The sequence below is a fragment of the Microcebus murinus genome, chromosome 19 (genome assembly GCF_040939455.1).
Source record: "Microcebus murinus isolate Inina chromosome 19, M.murinus_Inina_mat1.0, whole genome shotgun sequence".
Taxonomy (NCBI): Eukaryota; Metazoa; Chordata; class Mammalia; order Primates; family Cheirogaleidae; genus Microcebus; species Microcebus murinus.
The window spans coordinates 50,657,168-50,683,517 of NC_134122.1; the positions used below are offsets into that span (position 1 = coordinate 50,657,168).

The following is a 26,350-nucleotide window of genomic DNA, read 5'->3' on the forward strand; positions in this document are numbered from 1 at the left end:
TGAGGATGGGGGGTTCTTGCTGAACTGACTTAGCAGGGTTCTTTGCTAAAACTGGATTTTATAGGGACATGCACAGATGGGCCTAGAAGTTTCATGCTTGACTAAAGTTTCGTCAAGCAAAGGATTTTTGTCAGTAATATTATTTTGCAACTTGCTTTTTGTTCACCTAGCAAATTCATCTTGGAAATTACTTCTTATCAGTTCCTCCAGAGCATCTCTACTGGAGGATAGGGAATACTATGGCTGTACAATGTTCCATTGTATAGATATATCATAGTTTATTCAACTAGTTCCTTATAGATTCTTATGTAGGTTGTTACTAGTATTTGGCTAACACAGATAATACTGCAATATTAATTAATTAATATTGCAAATTAACCTTCTGCTTATGTTTTTTATATATAAAACCTATTCTCTTACCATAGTGTAAAAATTCAGGTAAATGAAAACCTGCTAAACTAAGAGTATTTTGCTTTAAAATAACCTTTTCAATTATAAAAGTAATATGCTTTATATCAAATTTAGAAAAACAATCCTGGAGTATATGAAGTTAAAGCTTAAAATATTACTTTCTGCTACTCCACTTCCACCCTAACCATATCTACTCTGCTCCCCCAAATTGTTAACAGTTTGATCTATATGCTTCAGACTTTTTCTCTGCTGCAGTTGGTGGTGGTTTTATTTTGTCTTTCCATACTTAACATGTAAACATTCAGGGCTTATTCATAAAAATTTGATCATGCTACAGATAATAACTTGGTTATCTTATGTGGGGTTTTTTTTATGTCCATATGTAGAGTTACCTCATTCTTTTTAATAATTATTTGATAGCTTATAATATGGATTTCCCATAAATTTATTTAACCATTTCTCTGATATTTATTATTTCCAGTCTTTCAATATTATAGACAAGTACAGTTAATGACCTGCAACATGTCTTTGCATACGTACAAGTATTTCTTGTTTTGGGTTTTGTTTTTTTTTTTTTAAGCTGTGAGTCTTACTGGATGGTTTGGGTTTTTTGAGACAGAGTCTAGCTCTCCCCTAGGTAGAGTGCAGTGGTGTCATCCTAGCTTACCACAACCTCAAACTCCTGGGCTCAAGCAATCCTCCAGCCTCCAGCCTCTCAAGTTGTCGGGTCTACAAGCTTGTGCCACCATGCCAGCTAATTTTTTTCTATCTTTGGTAGAGGCAGGATCTCCCTCCTGCTCAGCCTGGTCTCAAACTACTGACCTCAAGAGATCCTCCCACCTTGGCCTCCCAGAGTGCTAGGATTACAGGCATGAGCCATGGCACCTGGCCTATACATACAAATATTTCTGAGGAATATATTCCAGGGGGTGAAGTGGTTAAGTAACTGTCATTGATTTACTCTTGCGAAGTGTCTTCCTCATTGCCAATACCAAGTATTAGCAGTATTTTTAATACTTGCCAATCTGATGGATAAAAAAAAAATGGTTGGTTGTTTTAATTAGTAATTTTCTGTTTACTAGTGAGATTTTTAGTTCAGGTTTGCTGGCCATTAGTTTCTTCTGTAATTGCTCACATGTCTGTGGGGTTTTGGTTGTTTTTTGTTTTTAATGGAGCTTTTATTTACAGATATACTCACTTGTCTGAACTTCTGCTTTCCAAACTTTGGGATTAAATAGATTTGGGTAAAGGTTTTGAGGAATCCTTGCTGTATGTAATCTCACTACTCTCCATCTAAAATCAAACTGATTCAGATAAAAGAGTATGTTTCCCTTTCCTAACTTGCCATCCAAATTCTGCCTGTCCAAATCAGGAACTCAAAAGATTGGATAGAGAGGGATACTTATATTCTCATACTAATTTTTACTGTATCTGTTAGAATTGTCTTTCTTCCTGTGTGTTTGTCTTTTGATCTTGTTTAGGTAGTTTTACACAATAAAAAGTTGTACATTTTTATGTTGATTATCTGTTGATGTTTTCCTCTATAAATTCTAGGTTTTTGCTTTGTTTTTTCCCATCTACAATTTTAAATATTTTTACTTTCTTCTAGTATATATGATTATTTTTAGATACGTGAAATTTATTTTATGTGTAATCAACTTGTCAACACATTTTTATTTTTTAATTTTAGTAGAGACAGGGTCTTGCTATGTTGCCCAGACTGGTCTAGAACTCCTGGCCTTAAGCGATCTTCCCAGTTTGGCCTCCCAAAGTGCTGTGATTATAGGCGTGAGCCACTGTACCTGGCCAACACATTTTTAATACATACTTTGTCATTAATTTTAAATAACACCTTTACCATACACCAAATTCTTATATATATAAGCATCTGCTCCTACAACAGTACTTTATTGTTTTAATGAATACTTTGATATCTAGATTGGAAAGTCCCTTTGTTCTTTTAAAAATATCTCTTTATTTTTCCTTAAGTTTTCTTCCAGGTACATTTTAGGGGGAAAAAAAACTGACTTGTCCATCTATGCTTCCTCCAGCAGTATATGAGAATGTGCCCGGGTCTGGGAAAAATTGGCTAGGGGTGCAGAGCCAAGTTAAGACTTGAATAATCCAGAAAAAATTAAGTATCATCCTCTAACTTAGAGATTTCAGTCGATTTGTAACACTGTTCAGTGCAACCTAAATGTGTGTTTAATAAGCTCTTAACTCATTTACCTCCTTCTAGGTTTAACCCCCTCCAGTTCATTCACCCTTTTAGTGCTTTTCACAGTCATTCCCTGTTATTTCATATCATATACTACCTATGTACATCCTCTACCCTATTCCTGGCATTTCTTCCCATTCTCTCACCACTGCCACCACCCTCCCCACACACACACACTCATGGCCCAATTTTCTATCTGGGGAAATTTAATTTGTTTCTAAAAACCCAGTTCAAGACAACAGAATGGGAGAAAATTTTCGCAAGCTACACATCCCATAAAGGGCTGATAACTAGAATCTATTTAGAATTCAGGAAAACCAGCAAGAAAAAATCAAACAACCCTATCAAAAAGTGGGCAAAGGACATGAACAGAAATTTTTCGAAAGAAGACAGAATAAAGGCCAACAAACATGAAAAAATGTTCAATATCTCTAATCATCAGGGAAATGCAAATCAAAACTGCAATGAGATATCATTTATCTAAGTAAGAATGGCCTTTATCAAAAAGTCCCCAAACAATAAATGTTAGTGTGGATGCAGAGAGAGAGGAACACACCTACACTGCTGCTGGGACTGCAAACTAGTTCAGCCTCTGTGGAAAACAATATGGAGATACCTTAAAGCGATACAAGTAGATCTACCATTTGATCCAGCAATTCCACTACTGGGCATCTACCCAAAAGATCAAATGACACTCTACAAATGGGACACCTGCACTCGAATGTTTATAGCAGCACAGTTCACAGTCGCAAAGGTGTAGAAACAACCCAGGTGCCCATCAATACATGAGTGGATTAATAAAATGTGGTATATGTATACCACGGAGTACTATTCAGCTTTAAGAAAACAATGGTGACATAGCACCTCTTATATATTCCTAGATAGAGCTGGAACCCATTCTACTAAGTGAAGTATCTCAAGCACCACATGTACTCACCGGCAAATTGGTATTAACAGATCAACACTTAAGTGGACATATAGGAATAACATTTATTGAGTGTTGGGAGGCGGGGGGGGGTATGGGCACTATACATAACCTTAACGTTTGTACCCCCATAATATGCTGAAATTAAAAAAATAATAAAAATAAAAGCCAAAATATGAAATACTATATTACAAATCTAAAAAAATATACTGATGGCATGTTAGTTGAGATATCATGGGATCAAAACTTAAGTGGGCACCATTGGGAATGTCAAGAAAAGATGTTTAGGAGGCACAATCAATAGAATTCTGTGAATGTGAGAGGGAGCAATGTAGGTCTCACAGACTTCCAGATTTCTTGCTTGAGCAATGAATGAGGTGAGTGGTGGAGCCATTCACCAGGTCTGGGAAAGAAAGATGGAAAATAGATTACTTTCTTTTTTGACTAATTGGACCCCAAATGGAAACTCTAATAAATACAATTTTGTGTTTTAAAAAAAGAATAAAAACCCAGTTCAGATATTGCCTTTTCTAGGAAGTTTTTTTTCATGCTAACAATGAGAATGTTGTCCTTGGGGTGGGGAATCTGCAGTATGGGGGTGTGGCCTTCTAGGTCCGTAAGTACTGCCTTTTGACTAAATCCAAATTTTACAGAACAAATCCTTTTATTAAAAAGTGTGCAGCAGAGAAAGATGAAGCTTTTCTTGCCTCCTTTGGTGCTTAAAAAAGAACAATCTTGAAATCAGAAGACCACAAGTTCCCCACCCCAATATCATTGTCAAACTTCGGGCAGAATCAGGACATATGTTGCATGCCATAAATGTTTATTGAAAAAGAATACAATATCCCTGCCTTCCACAAGCTCACCAGAGAATGAAAGGAAAAGCTTAGCGTAGAACAATAGATATAAAGGCATACATTATGCGTGTGATTTTTTTTAAAAAAACCACTAATAGGAGAGCTTTTATAAAATTTTTTTCCCAAAACCAACCAGGCTTTTGATTTTAATGCTTATACTCTAAGCCATAGATAATGTGCTTTTATACTTAAATTAAGACATTAATTTTGACCCAGGAAGGCATTGCAGATGGATGTGGTATGAGCAAAGGCACGAAGGTAGGACTAAATGGATTGTTATCATAGGAGTTTCAGAATTGTGAGGAAAAATACTAAGAAATAGGATTGGAAAAACCTACATATCTAGTGAGAGATCTGGGGAGTTGTCACTTCCTATAATGTGGAGTTGAGTTGTAAATAAACAGCTGTTCTGAATCTTTTTTTTTTTTTTCCCTTAGTACTGGATGAATGAATACACCTCATCCATTGGAATTGGAGTTTTTCATTCAGGAATCGAAGTATATGGCAGAGGTATGTGTACACATAGTCTGAATATACTTTCTGAAGATTTTGTACTTTAAAGGAGTTGCAAAATAATAATTATAGGGTTTTTTTTTAACCACTCATTACATAAATTAGAAGAAAATCTCCCATATTTGTTTATACTGTGTTTTGGGAAAATGCCCAAAGCAGAATGCATTTGGGGAGAAAAATATTCAAAATACAAGTGTATGCATTCATTTACTTACCTTTTATTTTAAATATTGTGTCTTAAAAAATATTTTCCTTTTGATATTATTTATTATACCATGACTATTTTTTTGCTCTAATATATATTGGCGTTCCTAAGAAACCTTGTACTTTGAAAAATAGCATGATAAAAACAATCATTTTGGTTGGAAAGGGTTTGGTGCTATAGAGTATCAAACTTGAAATACCAATTTCCTGAGGGAATTTCAGTAATAAATTTATTTTTGTAGATCTGTATGTTTATAAAGTCTAAAAACATTGCTGAGAAAATCCTGCTGTTGATTAATCTAGCTTTTTGCTCAAGAATGATGGCCTTTGTCATTAACTCAGCCCTTTTCATACTTGTTACTTTTATTACCCCTTATTATGATAAACATGTCAGGAACCACTCAAACCAATCGTGTTTTCAACAGTTTTTTTCTTTTGTTATAATTCCCACTCTTGGTGCAATATAATCTACTCCTGATCAAGTTGTAACTAGTAATGGTCTGCATAAGACAGATCATGTTGCTGATTTCATCAGCGTTGTGGTAATATATCATTTTGAGTCATAAACTCACCCTATAGCAGAAACGTCTTTGTTTCCTTCAGCCATGCAGTCTTTGTGACCTCTTAGAATATATTATTGCAGTTCACTCAAGGTTATCCTTGAACAATACACACCATTTTTAGCTAATATAAAGAAAAAGATCCATTTACTTAAATGTGTCAGTGTGGTGTTAATACTATCTTTTTTATATTCCATATTAACTGCTTGGAGAGGTGCAGTTTAGCCCATCAAATGTTGGTTATAATAAATTTTTAAAATAAATTTTAGAAACAAAAAAGAAAATGCTTGACCCACAGAGGAAATAATAAATAATCAATTTGCCATTTAAGTTCCATTTCTACCAAATAACCCCAAGAAATGATGAGGGGCTCTTGCTTCATTGGTTAGAGTATTGCTATGGGTGGGATCATTGCCAAAGTTGCATGTGTATTCCTTTTTAACTTGAATTTGTATAATGTGTTACAGTTTTTAAAGTAACCATCAAGTTTTAACCCACATGCCCATGCTGTGAGATAGATAAGGGCTTGTGGCATTTTCTCTTTTTCAGATGAAGAAACCAAGGCCTAAACCTCCTGAAAGTCATAACGCTAACAAGTAGGGCTTGAACCAAGGTGTTTTTGTATGTAGTCCGTTGTTCTATTATCTGCCTAATCATTGTTCCCCTTCATAAAATTGTTAGTAATGATTACAACATGATTCAAAACATGACCACATAAATTTAGCAAAGCTAGAACCAAATATATTCCTGAAAGTGAATGATTGCTTCTTAAATAAAAGAATAAATGAGTCTATGACTTTCCTTACTATAATTGAGAAAGTTAAGAATCCAAATATAATCTCCCCCTCCAACCTGATTGTCTACAATATTTTATAAAAATCTGTCATTAAAAAATAAAAACTTAATTTCAAAATTGAATGCTAAACATTTTAATTCTCAACTACATTGTTGCTTTTTTCTGAGGTCTGAATTGAAAATAAACTTAGTATCTGCATTGTTCTTTTCCATGTTTTGTTCTAACAGCTTTAAGATTATATTTAATAAATTTTAAGTGGTAACTTATACATTTGTTTGGATTCTTTAAATATTAATATGTCCACTAAGACTTAGCCACTTAAATCTGGATGAGATATCAGGATTATAGCCAGAAATTTTTTATTTGTATAACCATTCTCCATTTTTGTTCTAGATGAGAGTTTATATCTGAGCTGGATGAAAAGTCACTGTATGTAGTACAGATAGTTTCCTCCTAGCTAAAAGATTTATTGTGCAGATCAGGAGGTAGTGGTGTATATGTTAAAATTTGGCAGTGTATTTTTTTCTTGAATGAGGGGAATTGAGTAGTGTTTCAGGTTTGGTAATGTTGCACTACTACTCAAAGATAAACCAACAGTCTTCATCCCAGAAACCGTGAAAACTCAGTTATTAGATAGTTTTCTCCAGTAATGTATTAGTTTGAAATTAGATCACTTTAATTTAGAAAGTGACAAAACACTGAACTGACCACCTTCTTAGTTTGGCATGATGGCTATGAAGAGAGACTGTATTCACCTTTGAGTGTCAATCATTCTCCCTTTGCCAATATAAGCAATGTAAATATGGCAGTCAAGATTACGTTTGAGTGTCTTGCATTAGTTGACTGTTATTTGATTTTTCAGGCCCTTTGTGAAAACCGTTCTATTACTAGTAATAACTAAATGAGATGTTTGTGAAAGGCATTTTATAAACTAAGAAATATATAGATGGTTTCATTATTATCCTCATCATTTATTAAAGCTAATTCAGCATTCTGGTTAAATTTTATGTGATAAATACTAAAAATCATGAGTTTTCTCTTTTCAGAATTTGCTTATGGTGGCCATCCTTACCCCTTTTCTGGAATATTTGAAATTTCCCCAGGAAATGCTTCTGAACTAGGAGAAACATTTAAATTTAAGTAAGTAGGGAGGATAATTTTTATTATGCTGTTTTAGGTGCCAAAGCTTGTTTCCAGGCATACAGAATTCATTCTGTAGATTAAAATCTAAGAAGTTAAAAATGTTTCTTTAACTTTGTTTTAGTTGCTGACACTTTACTTTGAAATTAAATCCATTTCAGTTGTGTAGAGATGGGAATCAGCCAAATAAAGTGTCTAAAATAGCTTTCTGCTGTTTTCATTCAGGACCCATATAAGTTATGCTGTCTACTGTGAAAACGCTTTTACCTTTGTATAACTCAGGCCTGCCTTAGAAAACTTTCCTGTCTAACGACTTCTTCCCCTTAATCTCCTGTTTGGAAGGAGGAAAGTTTTATTGTGACCTACCTGTCACTATTAAAAATCTTTTTAGGTGGGGCGTTGGTGGCTCACACCTGTAATCCTAGCACTGAGATGGGAGTGTTGCTTGAGCTCAGGAGTTCAAGACCAGCCTAAGCAAGAGTAAGACCCCATTGTGGCACGCTTGTAGTCCCAGCTACTCGGGAGGCTGAGGCAGGAGGATTGTTTAAGCCCAGGAGTTTGAGGTTGCAGTGAGCTCTGATGACACCTCTGCATTCTACTCAGGGCAACCGAGCAAGACTTTGTCTCAAAAAATAAATAAATAAAAATAAGAATCTCTTTATTTTCCCAATGAAAGGGACACTGTGTATAAACTGGAAATAACTAAATAGTTGATTAGCCTGGAAACTATTGTTGAGGTACATGTATCACATGTAATGATAAACCTAAAATGTATGTATGGGTATAAATGTTCTCTGGAGTTTATGAGTAGTAAAATGCAGGGAAAATTTGAATGTTAATCAAATTTCCATTCTTTAATTAAGGTTTGTATTTAAAGTGATATTTAGAATCTTTGTTTCAAGAAGCTTTAAAGAAACTTCTGGGTGTATGATAGATAACTTGCCAAGTGAAAAATAGTGAAATGAGGTTATAACATTGAAATTCAGTATAGGGCTACATAATTTTAACACTACCAAGTTCATGGTTCTCTCAGCCTATCACTGAATTGAAACTTTTACACACAGGAGTGCTATAAAATGCCATCCTGAATCCATTCCTTTGGGCTCCCTTTTGGTAAGACTACTCAGTAAAATGATTTTCTAAGTAATTTTCACCTTTCTTGAATGCCTAACTCATATTTGACTAAACTTCCACTTTCCCTTGAATATTGTCTATTGCATTTCCAAGGTAGGACTTTTTGTTTGTGTCTTTACAAGGGTTTTTTGATAATGTTTTTTTTTTAAAAAAAAAAAAACTTAAGTCAGATTTGACAGTTCATCTCACTGCAGCATAGTGGCAGATAACTTCAAAGTTTATTTTTGAGACTGTGGCCAGCCCTTAATGGCAAGTGCAGTTACGCAGGCATATTTGCAATTTATAGCATAGATCTGGTTCTCTCATAATGTAACAACTAATACAATAGTTGTAAAAATAACTGTGATATTACATTTTTATATAATAATAGACATTGTTTCTTAAAGACAACTTATGCATTTGTATTTTTCAGAGGTAATGTACTTAAGGGTTTGCAGAAAAGTTGCAACTAAAATTATTGAGATCTTCAGAGTTTCTCATTTTTCTTTGTCTTATTATAGTAACCCTGCTTTGTTACATCAATCATAATATTTCTGGAAATAAGTCTTTAAACATGTTGTTTATAAATAACTGAAACACAGTTATGTCCTTTTTTTTCTTAATTTTTTCTTTTTGTTTTTTAAGAGAAGCTGTTGTTTTAGGGAGCACTGACTTCCTAGAAGATGATATAGAAAAAATTGTAGAAGAATTGGGAAAAGAATATAAAGGCAACGCTTACCACTTGATGCATAAAAACTGCAATCACTTTTCTTCAGCTTTATCAGAGGTAAATTAAATTTTTATCCTAAAAATTGTTAAAATAACATATACTAGTATGCTTGCTTTCCCACTGTTTTCAATCTTGATTCATTTTTTCTGATCTTATGTTGGGCAAAGTATGATACTGTATTTCTTTCTTTTGAATGAATGACCTTTCCAGAGTTGGGAAGTAACTTTAGAGTTAGCACAGTTTTAAATAGTAATTCTTTTCATTACTTTGCTGTAGGTAGAGAGTGAGTACAAATAATTGCCTCTTCTTATTTTATTACAACCTAAAACTTTCACTTAAAAAAAAAAACAACAGATGCTTAGGACCTCTGCTTCTTAGCCACTATGATTTCTCTTTTGCTAAATTTTACTTGCCAACTTGAATATTTTTCTGCCTCTTAAGTAATTCATCTCTTCCATCTTGAAATTTTATTCTACTGACATATCGCACAGACTTATTTCCCTTCTCAATTCTTGGATTCCAAACAAAAGATCAAAACTAGATGGAAATTAAAGAACCATGAAAAGAAAGTGGAAGGAAGAAATCAAAAGGATTATAACAAAAGGTCTAGAGAATTAAATAGCACTTAAAACAGCTCCCCAACTTTCTGAGCCCTTACCAGGTGATTGCAGTGGTGGCATTAAGGTACCACAGACATTGTGAAAGGTGTAAAGGAGAAAACGAGCTGCTATTTCAGTAAGCACCTCTGCATAAATGCTTAGCTACTTAGCCCTTTTCTCTTCCCTGATGGCTTCTACAACAACATAGCTTTCAAGCAGGACTACAGTAGTCTATTACTGGCTACTCTAAGTGTATTTCATAGACCAATAGCATCAGCATCTCTTAGGGATTTGTGAGATATGTATTGTCACTGCTCTATCACAGATGAATCAGAAACTACATTGTAACAAGAGCCCCAGGTGATTCATATGAACATAAAAGTTTGAGAAGCACCACTAGTCTATGGGCTGCACAGATACCACAGAGGTGACCTAGTCGATTTTCAGGGAAGGTGGTTCTGAGCTTTCTTGATCCTAGATAATACATTTGTGGAGAATACATTTGAAGACCCATAGAATATTAAAATTGGTAGAGCTGGCCGGGCGCTGTGGCTCACGCCTGTAATCCTAGCTCTTGGGAGGCCGAGGCGGGCGGATTACTCAAGGTCAGGAGTTCAAAACCAGCCTGAGCAAGAGCGAGACCCGTCTCTACTATAAATAGAAAGAAATCAATTGGCCAACTGATATATATATAAAAAATTAGCCGGGCATGGTGGCACATGCCTGTAGTCCCAGCTACCAGGGAGGCTGAGGCAGAAGGATCGCTCGAGCCCAGGAGTTTGAGGTTGCTGTGAGCTAGGCTGACGCCACGGCACTCACTCTAGCCTGGGCAACAAAAGCGAGACTCTGTCTTTGAGACTCTGTCTCAAAAAAAAAAAAAAAAAATTGGTAGAGCTATTAGACAGTGTTTAGTCTCATTTTACAGATAAGGAAACAGGCCCGGATTGGGAAAATGACTTATCAAAGATTACTATGGAGAACTCAGATTAGACCCTGACTTTATTTAGTCCAGTGTTTATTATACTTTATCATTACTTCTTCGGGTTCTTCCAAATAAAATAACTTTATTGAGCATCTATATCACTACCTCAGCCCTAGTCTAACCCTGAGACTAGGAAGCCCGAAGAGCAATTGTAGATGTTCCTGGAGCCATCTTTTTAGGCCACAGTTTTTATGCTTTCCTTCATATGAGTGCTGAATTGTTAAGCTATCCAACCCAGAAGTTAAGTGACTTAGCCAGGGATACCCAACTTGTTAATGGCAATGCTGAAACTAGAATTCTGGATAATAAGAGATGTGTAAGGATCTATTTTAGAACACTCCATATAATGGAGGCAAATAAATTTAATATTAGACACTGTAAAGAATATAGTAAAACTAATGTGCTTTTACATCTTTGTCAACAGTTTGGAGTCTCTCATATAACCAGTTGCAGATAGATAAAGTAGTTGCTAATTATAATTGATTGTTGATATATATACTCTGTTAACATTATTCCAAAAACCCTAAGAATTATCATCATTTAACATAGTGTTATCAGTTCAGATGCTTCCTCGATAGCAGGGATTAGCAAACTACTACGGCCTGCGAACCAACAGCCTGCCATCTGTTTTTATACAGCCTGCAAGCTAACGATGGTTTTTATGTTTTTTAAAAGTTGAAAAAAGTCAAAAGCAGAATATATGGTAACATATATAAATTATGCAAAGTTTAAATTTTAGTATTCACAAAGTTTTATTGATGAGCATAGCCATGCTCTTTGTTTACCTATTATCTTGACAGTTTTCGGGCTCCAATGACAGCGTTGAGTAGTTGCAACAAATACCCATGGCCTGCAAAGCTCAAAGTATTTATTGTTTGGTCCTTAACAGAAAAAATTCGCCAACCTCCACTCTACAGGTTAGAGCCATTCTAATCTGATTCCAACTGGTTTAAACAATGAAGAAACATTATTTCACAAAACAAGAAGTCCAGGATAAGGCAGGTTCCAAGTCAATATGATCAGTGTCTCAACTGTGAGTGTTATTAGGTATCTGAGGTCTTTTCATTTCTCCAAGCTGCCATCTTCAGGATGTTGGCTCTTCCTTCAAGCTACATCCCTTTGTGGTTTTCAGATAGCTGCAATAATTTTAGCACATCAAAGGAAGAAGAAACTGTCTGGATTGTCAGTGGGAAATATAAAACATGTATAAAAGTAGAAAGAATAGTATGATGAGCCCCTATACACCTATCAGTTAGATTTAAAAATTTTCAACTCATGGCTAATCTTGTTTCATCTATAAGCACCCACCCCAGAATGCCACTCCATCCTCAGATTATTTTAAAACAAATCCCAGATGTCATTTAATTTCAATTATAAAATGTGAGTGTCACTTGTGTTGCCCAGGGTAGAGTACATGGCATAGTTCGCTGCAACCTCAGACTCCTGGGCTCAAGCCATCCTCTTCTGCTGAGCTTCCCAAGTAGCTATGTCTATAGGTGCACACCACGGCACCCGGCTAATTTTTCTATTTTTAGTAGAGATAGGTCTCACTCTTGCTCAGGCTAGTCTCAAATTCCTGAGCTCAAGCGATCTTCCCACCTCAGCCTCCCAGAGTGTTAGGATTACAGGCTTAAGCCACCGTGCCTGGCCTTTGTCATAACTTTTTAGTAGTTTGAATCTAGGTATAAACAAAGTTCATACAGCTGATTACTGTGAGGTATAGTCCCACAGAAAAGACAGAATAGATGTTTGATTCTTTCTCTTTACAAGTTTTAAAAAAATGAGTTGGTTCCTGTGCAGAAAAGAGTTAAAATTGCAGGCCTGAGACTACTGGCCTTAGAAAGGCCTGCTTGCAAGTTTAGCCTTAATCTGGCATCTGGGAACCTAGACTTCGGAAGGTTTCGCACCGTGCCTAGAACTGGTAAGAGTGGCTCCCTTTGCCTAACCTGTTTGTACAAATAATTTGGTTTATGCTAAACACTTGCTTTTCCTCCAGGAATCTGGAATTTTGGCCGAGGGTGCTGACATGACCAGCCCCCAGTAAAAACCTTGGATACTGAGTCTGTAGTGAACTTCCCTGGTAGACATTTCACACAGGTCACAGCTCATTGCTGGGGGAATTAAGCATGTCCTGTGTGACTCTACTGGGAGAGGATCCTTAGAGCTTGTGCCTGGTTTCCTGTTGGCTTCACCCCGAGTACATTTTCCCTTTTCTGGTTTTATTTTGTATCTTTTCGTTATAGTAAGTCATAGCCATGAGTATGATTAGATGCCGGGTCCTGAGTCCTAGCAAATCACCAAGTCAGCGCCCCCTGAGACTCACTAAGATATGATTGATTGAGAAGAGAAGGGATGAAGGGGGTGGGGAGTGGCAAACCTTTGGTGCCTGGGTGGCTGTGGAGTCATCCATAATATGATACAGCAGCTCAGCTTTTTGTCTGTTGTGAAAGATAAAAATTACTTAAGGAACTTGAAATAAAGTCAACTCCAGGAGAGCTGATTCACTAGATCCCCTAGCTACTTTTGGCCATGCAGGCTACAGTGAGGAGGGAGGGAAAAAAATAGCAGCTCACCCCAGGTAATTGGTTTGGGTTTTGTTCTCTCCTCCAAGTGGGAAGAAAAAAGGCCCCAGAATTCCCAAAGATGAACTCTGATTAGGCCAAAAATGCTAAACATTGTGTTGTTTTTTCTTCACAAGTAAGAGGAAAAAAGGTTGACTCCATTCCCAGGGCTGGAGCAAAGTTAAAAAGGGCAGGGGGCACACTCCAGTCTTTCTTTAGCCAGCCATTGCCCGGGTACCCCTTCACCCCCAGTCCAGCTAGGATCTCCCCAGGCATCTGTCATGTCAAACCTTTTGCTAAATTTACTGTAAAGGGTTTGAAACATCTGCAATCAGGAAAGTGGGGGGTGGTTAATGGCCTTGTATTTTGCAGTTATTACATCTATGGGTATATGATAGAAATTGATGTAAAATGTTTCCTACTTATAATTTTGCAAATGCTAGAGGGATCATCTCAATCAGGCAGTGCTGCAAAGAAAAAGCGTTAGTGGGAAACAACTTACTTGCTTTTTGCTGTCTGTTGTAGGCTAGATGGAAATTGAAATCCTTTGAGTGTTGAAAGCAAAATAAGTCTCATAACTAATGATTTTTATTGTGACATTTGCCTATCAGAGCCTCTGACAAAAGGGAGGCAACATAAAAAGAGAGGCAATCTTCAGATGGAAATATACTTTTAAAAAAATTTAAAGCAGGTTTTTTTTTTTTTTTTTTTTTTTGGTTTTTTTTGAGACAGAGTCTCACTTTGTTGCCCAGGCTAGAGTGATTGCCGTGGCATCAACCTAGCTCATAGCAACCTCAAACTCCTGGGCTCAAGCAATCCTCCTGCCTCAGCCTCCCAAGTAGCTGGGACTACAGGCATGCACCACCATGCTCAGCTAAGTTTTTGTGTATATATATTAGTTGGCCAGGCCAGGCGCAGTGGCTCACACCTGTAATCCTAGCACTCTGGGAGGCTGAGGCGGGAGGATTGCTCGAGGTCAGGAGTTCAAAACCAGCCTGAGCAAGAGCGAGACCCTGTCTCTACTATAAATAGAAAGAAATTAATTGGCCAACTAATATATATAGAAAAAATTAGCCGGGCATGGTGGTGCATGCCTGTTGTCCCAGCTACTTGAGAGGCTGAGGCAGGAGGATCGTGTGAGCCCAGGAGTTTGAGGTTGCTGTGAGCTAGGCTGACGCCACGGCACTCACTCTAGCCTGGGCAACAAAGCGAGACTCTGTCTCAAAAAATAAAAATATATATTAGTTGGGCAATTAATTTCTTCCTATTTATAGTAGAGACTGGTCTCGCTCTTGCTCAGGCTGGTTTCGAACTCCTGACCTGAGCAATCCGCCCGCGGCCTCCCAGAGTGCTGGGATTACAGGCGTGAACCACCGAGCCCGGCCTAAACCAGTTTTTGATTGTTAGTGAGCTCTTGTAAAATCAGCTGTCTGACCCTTGGAGGCTGGTGATTATCCAGCTGATTGTGCATATTTTTGAGCGGGTCTCAGGGCTTGGGAAAGCCTTGCTTGTCACTTGGCATTGGAAACCTGGCTCTCTGGCCCTTCTGCATTTCAGCTTTACTGCTGCCATAGAAGAGCCCCTGGCTCTTTTTTTTCAATCTTTTATTCACAAGTCCTAATTGTCTGGACTTGGCTCTTAAACTAAAACCTGACATTGTCTGCTACACAGTTTCAGCCTCAGTATAAGCTGGGTTCATTTGAAAGCAGAAACAGGCTCAGGGAACAAGGCTTCTACTTGGGGATCATTGTAGGGTTAGGACACAATTCTGCGGGGCTCTAAAGTACAAAAACCTGAATGTTGACTGAACTGTCTGGGTTATTTGCAGGTGTCCACAGGAAAGGGCTGCTTCTCTGGTATTTGAAATCAAGCTGCTGATCAATTCTGTAATTCTAATATAGGTACTGACAAATATAGGGACGTTACTTTTGGTTACTGACAAAAGCTACAAGTTGGGGGAAAGCACAGGACTGTGACCCCGATAGATCTTACTCTCACCCCTCTCAAGGATGTTTCGCTGCGTTGACTTAGGGCTTCCCAGATTAGTTGCAGTTTGCAACAGTGGATCGATAGCCTATTTCTGCTCCACCACCTTTCTACTGGTGTATATACCTTAGGGGGGCAGTTTGATTACTAAATGCAGCTGTTCCCAGAAATGGAACGAATTAAAAAAAAAAAAAAAAGACAGGGTCTCACTGTGTTGCCCAGAGTGATCTGGAACTCCTGAGCTCAAGAGATCCTACTACCTCAACCTCCAAAGTAGCTGGGACTCCAGTGTGTGCCACCATGCCTGGCCTTTTTTTTTTTTATAAGAGTTGAGATCTTGCTATGTTGCCCAGACTGATCTTGAACTCCTGAGCTCAAGTGTCCTACTGCCTCGGCTTCCCAAAGCGCTGGGATTGGGATTACAGCTGTAAGCCAGTGCGCCCAGCCTGTAATAATCTTTTATAGGCCACTCATTAGATGAATGATCAGGATGCAAGCTGTGAGTGGCTCTATAAACCCATTTTGAAATTCTCTGAAAATTCAGGATTTCATTCTGACCAATTCCTAAAATGACATGTCTTTCTGGTGAAGTTATATAAAAATATTTCCTATGAAAACTTTTATCTTGGCCGGGCGCTGTGGCTCACGCCTGTAATCCTAGCTCTTGGGAGGCCGAGGCGGGTGGATTGCTCAAGGTCAGGAGTTCAAAACCAGCCTGAGCAAGAGCGAGACCCCGTCTCTACTATAAAAAAACAGAAAGAAATTAATTGGCCAACTGATATATATATATAAAAAATTAGCCGGGCATAGTGGCACATGCCTGTAGTCCCAGCTACTCGGGAGGCTGAGGCAGAAGGATCACTCGAGCCCAGGAGTTTGAGGTTGCTGTGAGCTCGGCTGACGCCACGGCACTCACTGTAGCCTGGACAACAAAGTGAGACTCTGTCTCAAAAAAAAAAAAAAAAAAAAAACTTTTATCTCTCTTTAATACCTCTCTTCCAGACAAAAGGTCTGGATGAGAGTAGGGGATAATTTTTTAAATGTGAAGAAGTTACAATTGCTAAGTGGGACATACTGATTTTGTAGCAAGAACAACAAAAAACCTAGCACCTGAGCAGTCTCAAAGGAGGGTGAAAACTGATAATCTTTTTTGGTACTCCCTTTACCTTCTTCCTAAAGAAAACCTTCCCGTGCTTGCCTTCTGCAAAGCACTTTGAATTTAAACAGGCTGCCGAGCCTGTGCCCATACCTGACAAGTGCGGACTGCGAGGCAGCAGGTGGCCTCAGCACCCGCAGGTCCCACACAGGACACCCACAGATGCCACCCACCCTCACACGGCAGGTAGCCTGTGCACACACGAGCGGACTGCCTTCAGATACTCCCTCCGCAACAGACTCGGCTCATGTCTCAGACTGGATCGGAAACCTGGTTTCCTCTAGACTTTACCCAGGCACCTTTTCCTGGTGCTAATTTGTTTTATATCCTATAAATCATGTGTGTGAATACAACTGTATGCCAAGTCCTGTGACCTCTTAGCAAATCAGACCTGGAGGTGGTCTTGGGGATCCTGACGTAGTTCCCTGGCATTCTCCAAAGGCAACCAATTTTTTTCCCCTTTTTTGAAAATCTAGTATCATAAATTTCCCCTCCTCCCCAGATGTAAAAATATTTGATATGTCTCAGATACTATTCCTGTCCCATCCCATCTTTCTTTGATCAATAGAAGCCTCTTCAAGCTGGCTTCTGAATCTTTTTTGATTGGTCTCTCTCTCTCTCTCTTTTTTTTTTTTTTTTTTTTTTTTTTTTGAGACAAGTTCTTGCTCTGTCACCCTGGGCTAGAGTGCAGTGGCATCATCATAACTCACTACAACCTCAAACTCCTGGACCAGCTTCCCAGAGTGCTAGGATTACAGGCGTGAGCCACTGCGCCTGGCCCCTGATAATCTTTGATAGCCTTTTCATTTTCTGGTAAGACAAGATATTCCAGGCTCATCTACGTATTTCTACCACAGAGCTGTTTCTCTCTAGTAGGAAGTATCTAGAAACTTTAATCTGGCCATTACGGTTGTTGATTGCTACTAAATTGGATTATTTCTAGATCCCACCCCACTCCTGCCCTAGTAGGTAGAGCTGGGACTTTTTATATATATTTACAGGTTCATAGTAATGTTTCTACTACAAATTCAGGCTGCAGGGCTTTTACATAACTTCAATAGTACATCTATATCCTGTCTACTCCTGGTTAAAAAACAAAAACAAAAAAACCAGTTCTCAGCACAACATCATAATTACTCATTTGTTTTACTCTATACATAAAATAGCTTTAGAATAATATTGTCACCACTACCACCAACAATGTGATTACTGGAAAGCGAAGTTTTTTTTGTAGTTCTCTCTTTAGAGTATGGCTTAATACATAATCAAATTCATGTGTTTCACAATTACCAGGAATTTCTGTGTAGTTATGCCACCAACTCAGTACACAGTTAGGTTGCTTTGTTTCCTTTCTTTTTCTTGTTGAAGAGATTGCCTTTTTGTTTAAATTTCCTTTTATACTTCTATAAAATCTTTCCATGATTCCAAAGTCAAATCTAAAAAACAAAGTATATTCATTGAAGTCTAGCTTCTCTTCCACTCCCCTCTACTCTTGTTCTTTGACCTCTAGAACTAAGAGAATGAATTTGTAGTGTTTTAAGCCACAGTTTCTGATAATCTGTTAACAGCAGCCATGGAGAGCCAGGGCAACTATTAATACCTGCAATAGGGTGCTGCCATAACAAATACCTACAAATTTGGAAGTGGCTTTGGAATTAGGTGATAAAGGCTGGAGCAAGTTTTAGGGATTTCATAGAAAAAGCCTGGATTCCTTGAATCGACTGTTAGTAGAAATGTGAATATTAAAGGTGCTGCTTGTCAGGGCTGAGAAGGAATGAGGACACCTTATTAGAAACTGGACAAAGTGGGATCCTTATTATCTAGTGGCAGAAAGCTTAGCTGTCTATGCTATCTCTGTCCTAGAGATAAGTGTGACAAAGAGAATTGGTAAGCACAGTAAAGTTGGATATTTAGCTGAGGAGATTTCCAAGCAAAGTGTAGAAGATGCAGCCTGCTTTCTTCTTGTTGCTTTTGGTAAAACGAGAGAAAGAAAAATTGAGAGAACTATTAAGCAAAAAAAAAAAAAAGGAATTAATATTAAAGACTTGGGAATTTCTCAGCCTATCCAGATTACAGACGGTGTTATTAGAAAGCCAAGGCTATGACTAGAACACCTTTTGCTATGGCTGAAGAGATAAATATTTGACTCAGATCTTCTCAACCAGGAAGAGAGATGAGATTATCCAGGAAAGATCTGCAGAGGACCCCCTTTTCTAACGGAGTCAATCCCATGACATGCATAGTTTTTGAGTCCCATGTTTTTGAAAGTGTTATATTAGCAGAAATATATGCCAGTTTGGGTGGAGAGACTGAAAGAAAATGAAAGAAGGCTATTGGACTTTGAAAATTCTATAGGCAGGAAATAAGCAAGAGAAAAAAAGGATAACTCCCAAGGATAGAATCTAGGACCCAGAAGGCAGGCGCCAGGGCCACAGAGGATTATTCCCAGACCTTGAAACCTAATGGAATTTGCCTAGTTGGATTTCAGAATTACTTAGGACTAATAACTCTTTCCTTCCATTTTCTTCCTTTTGGAATGGGAATGTCGGTAAATATTACTCTGTGCCTATCCCACTATTATATCTTGGGAGCATCCTATACATACTTTTCTCCACTTTGCTATTTTCACTTAGTGGTATATCCTGGTGTTCATTCTGTAGTAGTATACAGGGATAGTCTTCTTTCTTTTCTCAGCTGAATAGACTTCGTTTTATGGACATACCATAATTTCTTCAACCAGCTTCCTATTTATGACTCTTGGGTTGTTTTTATAATCTTTTGCTGTTACAAAAAGTGCTACAATGAATAACCCTGTACATATGTCCTCTTATTTTTACCACAGTATCTCTGGGATAGAAGAATTATTGCTGGATTAAAGCTTAAATGCAAAGTAATTTTACCATATAAACTAAATACTATTTAACCACTAGCCACAGTAAGAAATACATTTTACGTTGTGACCCAACTAATACAAGAGTAATAGTTACCTTAAAACCTACAATCTATTTCATTTTAAAAATTCAGGTTGCAATGCTAAATGACCTACTTAGGGTCATGACTCAAAGTTTTTAAAATATTGGCTTGACCAAGGGTTGGCACACTTTTAAGAACCAGATAGTAAATATTTTAGTCTTGTAGACTATATTCATGGTCCCAACTCTGCCTCTGCCATTACAGCCTAAGAGCCATAGGCAATACAGAAACAGATAGACTTGGCTGTATTTCAGGAAAACTTTATCAACAAAAACAGGTGACTGTAGATTACAGAATTCTGTTTTAGGCTAATCAGGCCATACCACCAGGGATTGGGATGAAGTCAACTTCAGCTATAGAATGGATATATGGAGAGGGGTCGATTACTAAATAAAATTAGGACTCTGGAAGGAGAATGAGGGAAATAGCTGTTGAGTAGACAGCAGTGGCTATCACATTAACCTAAATATTTTTAGTCACCACTTACATGGTTAACCTCCAAATATGGTATCATATAAGGTCATTGTTCAGCTTTCTCCCAGATCTAGTTCTTGTACATATTCTTCAAATATTTTTAAGTACCTGTCTACCTCTCTCTACTCCCCGGCACTGGGATAGATGCTGATTAATCAGAAATGGTTAGAATGTGTTACATTCCCTCAAGACCATCTCACTATCCCTATAGCTAAGACAGAGATACAGTATTTAAAATAAATGCAGTAGGACAGGCATGGTGGCTCACGCCTATAAGCCTAGCACTCTGGGAGGCCAAGATAGGTGGATCATTTGAGCTCAGGAGTTCAAGACCAGCCTGAGCAAGAGCGAGACCCCTGTCTCTACTAAAAATAGAAAGAAATTAATCGGCCAACTAAAAATATATAGAAAAAATTAGCCAAGCATGGTAGTACATGCCTGTAGTCCCAGCTACTTGGGAGGCTGAGGCAGAAGGATCACTGGAGCCCAGGAGTTTGAGGTTGCTGTGAGCTAGGTTAATGCCATGGCACTCTAGCCGGGGGCAACTAGAGTGAGACTCTGTCTCAAAAAGAACCAAATAAATAAAGTAAAATAAATGCAGTAACCATTAATGGTTAGGCTAAATCTTTGGGGAGAAAAGTTACATTGCATAATTACAGGTGCCAGCTTACTTAAATTGGAGCTAATTTTTGGACATAAGATACTTTGAAACCTCTTTCCAGAGTTAAGATATGTAAATATCTAAGGTGACACTTTCAGATCACATGATCATTATCTTTGGCATAATTGGAGGCAAAAAAAAAAAAGAAGAAGAAGAAAAAGTGGGGTATGGTCTCAGTTAAGCCCAGTGGTGTTTGCAGAAAAGAAAATAAGAGTAAAGTTAGTATTATAAAAGACTCCGTTGTTACTGTTTGAAATGTCTTGGGGGTGTGGTCAGAAGTCCTAACCACAGGATGGGAAGTGGGCAAATGGATCATCTGGGAGGGATTCTTCCTGGCACCCGTTTCTACTCCTAATCGAGTCTTCAGGCTGAAGCGTGGCCAGGTTCCATGCCTTGTGCTGACACAGGCCTGCTTCCGCAAAGGAGTTAGGGAGCCAGGTCTTCACTGGGGGATACACCTCTTTCTGGACCACTATGAGCTCCTTGAAACAAGTGAGTCAGGGACAGAAGTAAAGGGGTAAAAAATGAGGACCAGGAAAAAGAGTTATAGACAGAGACTGGAGGAAAGTAGAAAAGAACCTGTGAACAAGGAGAATTCACAGATGGGAAGATATCCAAGATTGACTGTTCACACTGCCTGGAGCTTCTATTACTCTAATAATATCTTGCATTAACAAGCATCTTCTGTGTGTTCAAAGACACTTTAACACGCGTTTCAAAGCAGTCGCAAGGATCAAAGAGAGGAACCAAGTGGAATTAGCTTGATTTTACAGACGTAAAAAGTAAGCAGCTTAACACAGTTTTTCAGAAAAAAGGAATGGAGCCGACAGTGGGGCCCCCTAGCTGTTATCAAAGCTTGGAGTGACCGCACCAAAGGCTAGTCTGCCCGGTCACGTCCCCCTCCACTCTTTGACGGTGGACCCCACGACCTTAACCTCTCATACCTAATGCAGAACTCTCTCTCCTTTGTAGATTCTTTGTGGGAAGGAGATTCCTCGCTGGATCAATCGACTCGCCTACTTCAGCTCCTGCATCCCCTTTCTACAGAGTTGCCTGCCGAAGGAGTGGCTCACGCCCGCCGCCCTGCAGTCCAGCGTCAGCCAGGAGCTCCAGGACGAACTGGAGGAAGCAGAGGATGCTGCCGCATCTGCTTCCATGGCGAGCGCTGCCGCGGGCGCCAGACCCGGGCGCCACACTAAACTATGAATGTCTCCAGAGTCTCACTTTCAGAACTGTCTGTGGCAGTCGAATATCAGTAGGGAAAAGTAAACAGTAAGCGTCCTTTGGATATTTTGTATGCAAAGATGGCTCTCCCCCAAATCCCAGTTTTTCAGCTCAGGATTATATTTGTAATCAAAAAATCACTTGGCGCAGGAGGGAGAACTTTGTCTGAAGCTGCCCTCTGTTTTTTTTTTTTACCCACTTGTAAATTTGGATTTACTTCTTCTGTTTTATACAAGCTCTGTTAAGTTATGTTTACAGTATTTTGTATCGCTGTTTACAAATCTTGCATGGACTCCTGCCACCGTGAAAGAAGAAAATCTTCATGTCTTCAAAAGTTAGGCAGGTAATCTTTGTACACTTCTGACAATTGCCAGAGCTGTGGCATAAATAATAGGCACACAAAAAGGTACTTACACAGCTATAGTCGTCATTACCTGCTTAAGAATTGTCCGTTAGATTTCTGTTTGTTTTGTTCGTATTGTTGGCACCGGGATGCAGAGGGCCAGCTGGCCTGTGAGGGAGCACACACAGCCCGAGGGCGTGGGACCCAGGGTCCAGTTCCTCCTCGCACTCCTGCCACTGTGAGTAGCATGTCTCCCAGGGTGCCCACGGAGTGATCAGTTTCACCCCGAATATCCGTCCATGTAGGCAGGGTGGTATACTCTTATGTCTTTCTGGCTTTGCTGCCTCTTGTTCTACAATTATGTTTTTTGTTAAAGATATTCTTGTTAGTAACTGACAAGTGTTTTTGCACATGTTTGGGGGAGGGGCTTCATTCTTATTTTAATACACATCGATTTCCTCGCTGCACAGGACTTTGTTGGTGGTGTAGGAATATCCTAAGTGGTAGCCTTCTGAGTAGCAGTATGAGTTGACATTCAACTGCTTTTAACTATTCAGGCTACCTTTTTTATACTGGACCTTGAAAACCAGAGTTTAAAGCAACACACCCCCAAAAGGTAATTCTTTGATATTTCATATTTTTTATGGACCATATCAAAATATGTCAGAGCTTGTTAATTTGTTATGGGAGTTGTTTCACCTCATAATAGAATGCTTAGTCTTATGGACATCTTGTTATATTTGTGTGTGTTAAATTTTGTCCTATGTTCTCAAATGTATGTCTCTTACATAGCATACTCTAAGAATGAAATTGTCACCACAGATAAATCCTCATTAGCAGGGAATCTGTCTGTTCTAGTCTACTCTATTTTACCCTTGGCTGTAAGAACCAAGTCATTGCCTTAAGAATGAATGTCCTACACAAAATGATAGATGCAGCATATAAATTATCCAAGGCAGTGACTTCAGCTTCATATATATGTTGTTAGTTTTAAAGTCATTTACATTTATTTAAACTTTTAGATGGGATTGTTTGCTATTGCTCTGTGTGAAGATACATATCTTTCAGTAAACTACATTTTTAACTTTTCCATAAGCTGATTTTCGTTCATTTTATCAACTTAAGCACACCCTGTTCATAGGGAAAATAAAGCTTGGGTTATAAGCATTGGCCTCAGGACAGGGAAGCCACTTAACCTAATTTATGCTTTTGACTGTCCTGTTTGCAGAGAGGAAAGCCTTCACAAACTTCTCTCAGTTCTTTAGGGAGCAGAACACTTGTTTTAAAAGTTGTGACAGAAAGAAGAAAGGAATATATGAACGTTATGAAATGTTGACTTGGTTCAGATCTCAAAGTGACATTTGAGACAAAACACTAAGGCTCTAACAGTGAGATGTTCACTAAAAAGAGCCCTGTCACCAAAACCCAGGTTAGCAGAAAGTGTTTGATGTAGTTAATGTGGATTATAGTTTTTTCTAATTCATTCAAATATACATGATTTAAACCTGGGCTATGGACACAAAGGAATAGCCATTACTTAGACACTTCTTGGTGAATATCTGGGAACATCCCATCTGCACTTATCCAGAATCCAGCAACTCAGCATACAGATGATTTTATTATTAATTTTTTGTATTTACTTTCATCTGCAGCATTTAGAATTTAAAAATACTGTAAAGGGTTCTAGTAGAAATAGTGTTATAAGGCCAATTATCCTAACAATCAGCAGATAAAATTCTGGACATGAGATTCCTTGCAATCTAATTATGCCTGAGGTTGAGAAATAAATGTCTTCCTTCAGAAAATCCCATTCAAGTCAGGCCTTCTCTACAGTTCAAAATTGAGAATAGACTTAATTAGCATTTAACCAGCTTTTACTTGCCCTTGGAGGAAAAGAATCTTGTTCTCAACTTAATTTCCGTTAAGAAAAATCCTGTATCAAAAATCTGGTCATATGCATGTGATATGACGGAGTCTGTTTGTTGTAACCAAGTGGAACATCCTCACGGGGGGGCTGGATAGTAATATAGTGTTAGAGGGGCAGAAGCTTCTGGTTTCTACTGTTTGTTTTAAATACCCTTGGGTTTTGTTTTGTTTTTGTTTTAACCCTTCCAAAGGAGTATCAGCTTTGGAAAGTGTGACTTGTGGGCCCGTGGAAGGCAGTGGTACACAATCTTAGCCTCCACTTGATGCCTGAACTCCAGCCAACTATTGCTCCGCCTCACAGCAATAGTGCACGTTACCCATCACCAGCATTTGTACAGAGCAGGGAATTCTGGTTTCAGTCAGTCGGTGCATCGCATGTGTGAGGAGATTCAACATGACAGACAGCTGCGGGACTCTAACTCCATGGCTTCTTTCCATCTCAAAACGGGTAGAAACACATTCACTGCTTCAGGGTTCTAATCTGTGTCTCTCCTTATGGCTCCATTTCTGTAAGATACTCTAGTTTTAATGTATGCTGTATTTTCGTTAAATGACTAAGTTTCAAAGAAGGGGTTTTTGTTCAGCAAGCTGGCCATACTGCCATCGTATCCCCCTTTCTTCAGTATGGTTGGTTTTAGAGTACAACTCAATTATTAGACTTTGTCTACTCGTTCAACACACATCTTCGCTGTTTGAAGGGTGTTACAGCTGTCAAAGAATCTTCATGGACCTGAAGATAATTTCTTGTGAAGTTGAATGCAAATGTACTGTCATTCATAGTGTTTATATAAAAATACCAGGAATCTTCACTTTTGCTACCTTGATATAGCATTGGGCTATCATGTTACAACATTGAAATACATTGATTTATTAAAAATACTTTTATAAGAAATGTTTCATAGTGCTTTCTGACCTTCAGGAGACTATGTTGTTGTGTATTTGTGTTGGATGAGGTGGGTATACTTTTAAAACCCAGGAATCCTACCTGCTCTGCAGGAACACGGCCAGCCCCTCTCCACCGTGTCTTCCTCTTGCACTTGGGCCCTTGGGCCAACGCCTTGGCTGTCAAAGAGAGCATAGCCACACCTGCTCACAGGCAGCAAGGGCAATGCGGGCAGGGTGGGGCAGGCTGGAAAGGACTCCCCTCCAGGAGTGCAGGGGACAGAGCTGCAGAGGAGAAGCCCCTTCCCCACACACGCAATCCCCCAGCTGGGAGCAGCAGGCAGGGCCTGAGTGACCGGGCTCCTCATTTCCCATGAACCGATCTGCTGCTGCTTGGTACCTCCCACCTGACCCTTCCCCCCCAGTCTCCCACCATTCTCCTCCACTGGCTTCTTTGCACCTAGCTGAGTGATACTTCTCTCCACTAATTCCACAAGCTCTTGAATTAAGTATTGTTAAATAAATGAGTGGTAGTCATGTGGTCCGTCAATGCCTGTCCACACTCTTGCCAAATCAGAATGTTCTACAACTCATTTGTTCTCACCTCAAGGACAAGAAGCAAAGGAGAATTCTGCCCCCAGTCTAATAGAGGTTTCTAATAGACTATAAAGATACAAACTGATACCTGGTAAAGCAACTTTACGGTCTTGCCTGCAGAAAGAAAGCCAAGTACATGGAGAAGACAGTAGTCCCCTTTTTTCCACTATTACATGCACCTGAAGTTCTCTTTACCACCCAGATATTGGCCTTGTTCTAACACTGCAGAAGTCTGCGCTAATTAAAGTTTAACAGCTTCATGCTAGACTTTGCAAGAGGGGAAATTAGTGACAGCTACTTACTTCCCTATGGATTCTAAACCCAGAGAACTGCTGAGCCTTTGCTCACTTCCCCAAAAGGAAAATCCTTCCAAAGAGGATCATACCCTTGACCCCACACTGAATTTGAGTAGTTTCCTTTCTGTCTATGCCAAAAGGAAAGCTAGGGTAAAGAAGAGCTTCCTCGCAGCCTGATGAGGGTGGTATTAGCTTTGCAGAGATGCAACGAGCAGGCCCACCT

At 38.8% G+C, this 26,350-nt stretch overlaps 1 protein-coding gene across 2 annotated transcripts in view; it reads left to right on the forward strand.

Moving 5' to 3' along the window:
* Nucleotides 1–25,244, forward strand: part of DESI2 (desumoylating isopeptidase 2) — a 60,427-nt gene extending 35,183 nt beyond the window's left edge. The window contains exons 2-5 of one of the 2 annotated variants that reach the window (XM_012751304.3): nucleotides 4,849–4,921; nucleotides 7,531–7,624; nucleotides 9,383–9,524; nucleotides 21,832–25,244. In XM_012751304.3, coding sequence (XP_012606758.2) covers nucleotides 4,849–4,921; nucleotides 7,531–7,624; nucleotides 9,383–9,524; nucleotides 21,832–22,065 — 543 coding nt within the window. In that variant the 3' untranslated portion in view covers nucleotides 22,066–25,244. The remainder of the gene's footprint in view (nucleotides 1–4,848; nucleotides 4,922–7,530; nucleotides 7,625–9,382; nucleotides 9,525–21,831) is intronic. The other variant, XM_075995531.1, reaches the window with a different exon arrangement.
* Nucleotides 25,245–26,350: the final 1,106 nt, after the last annotated feature.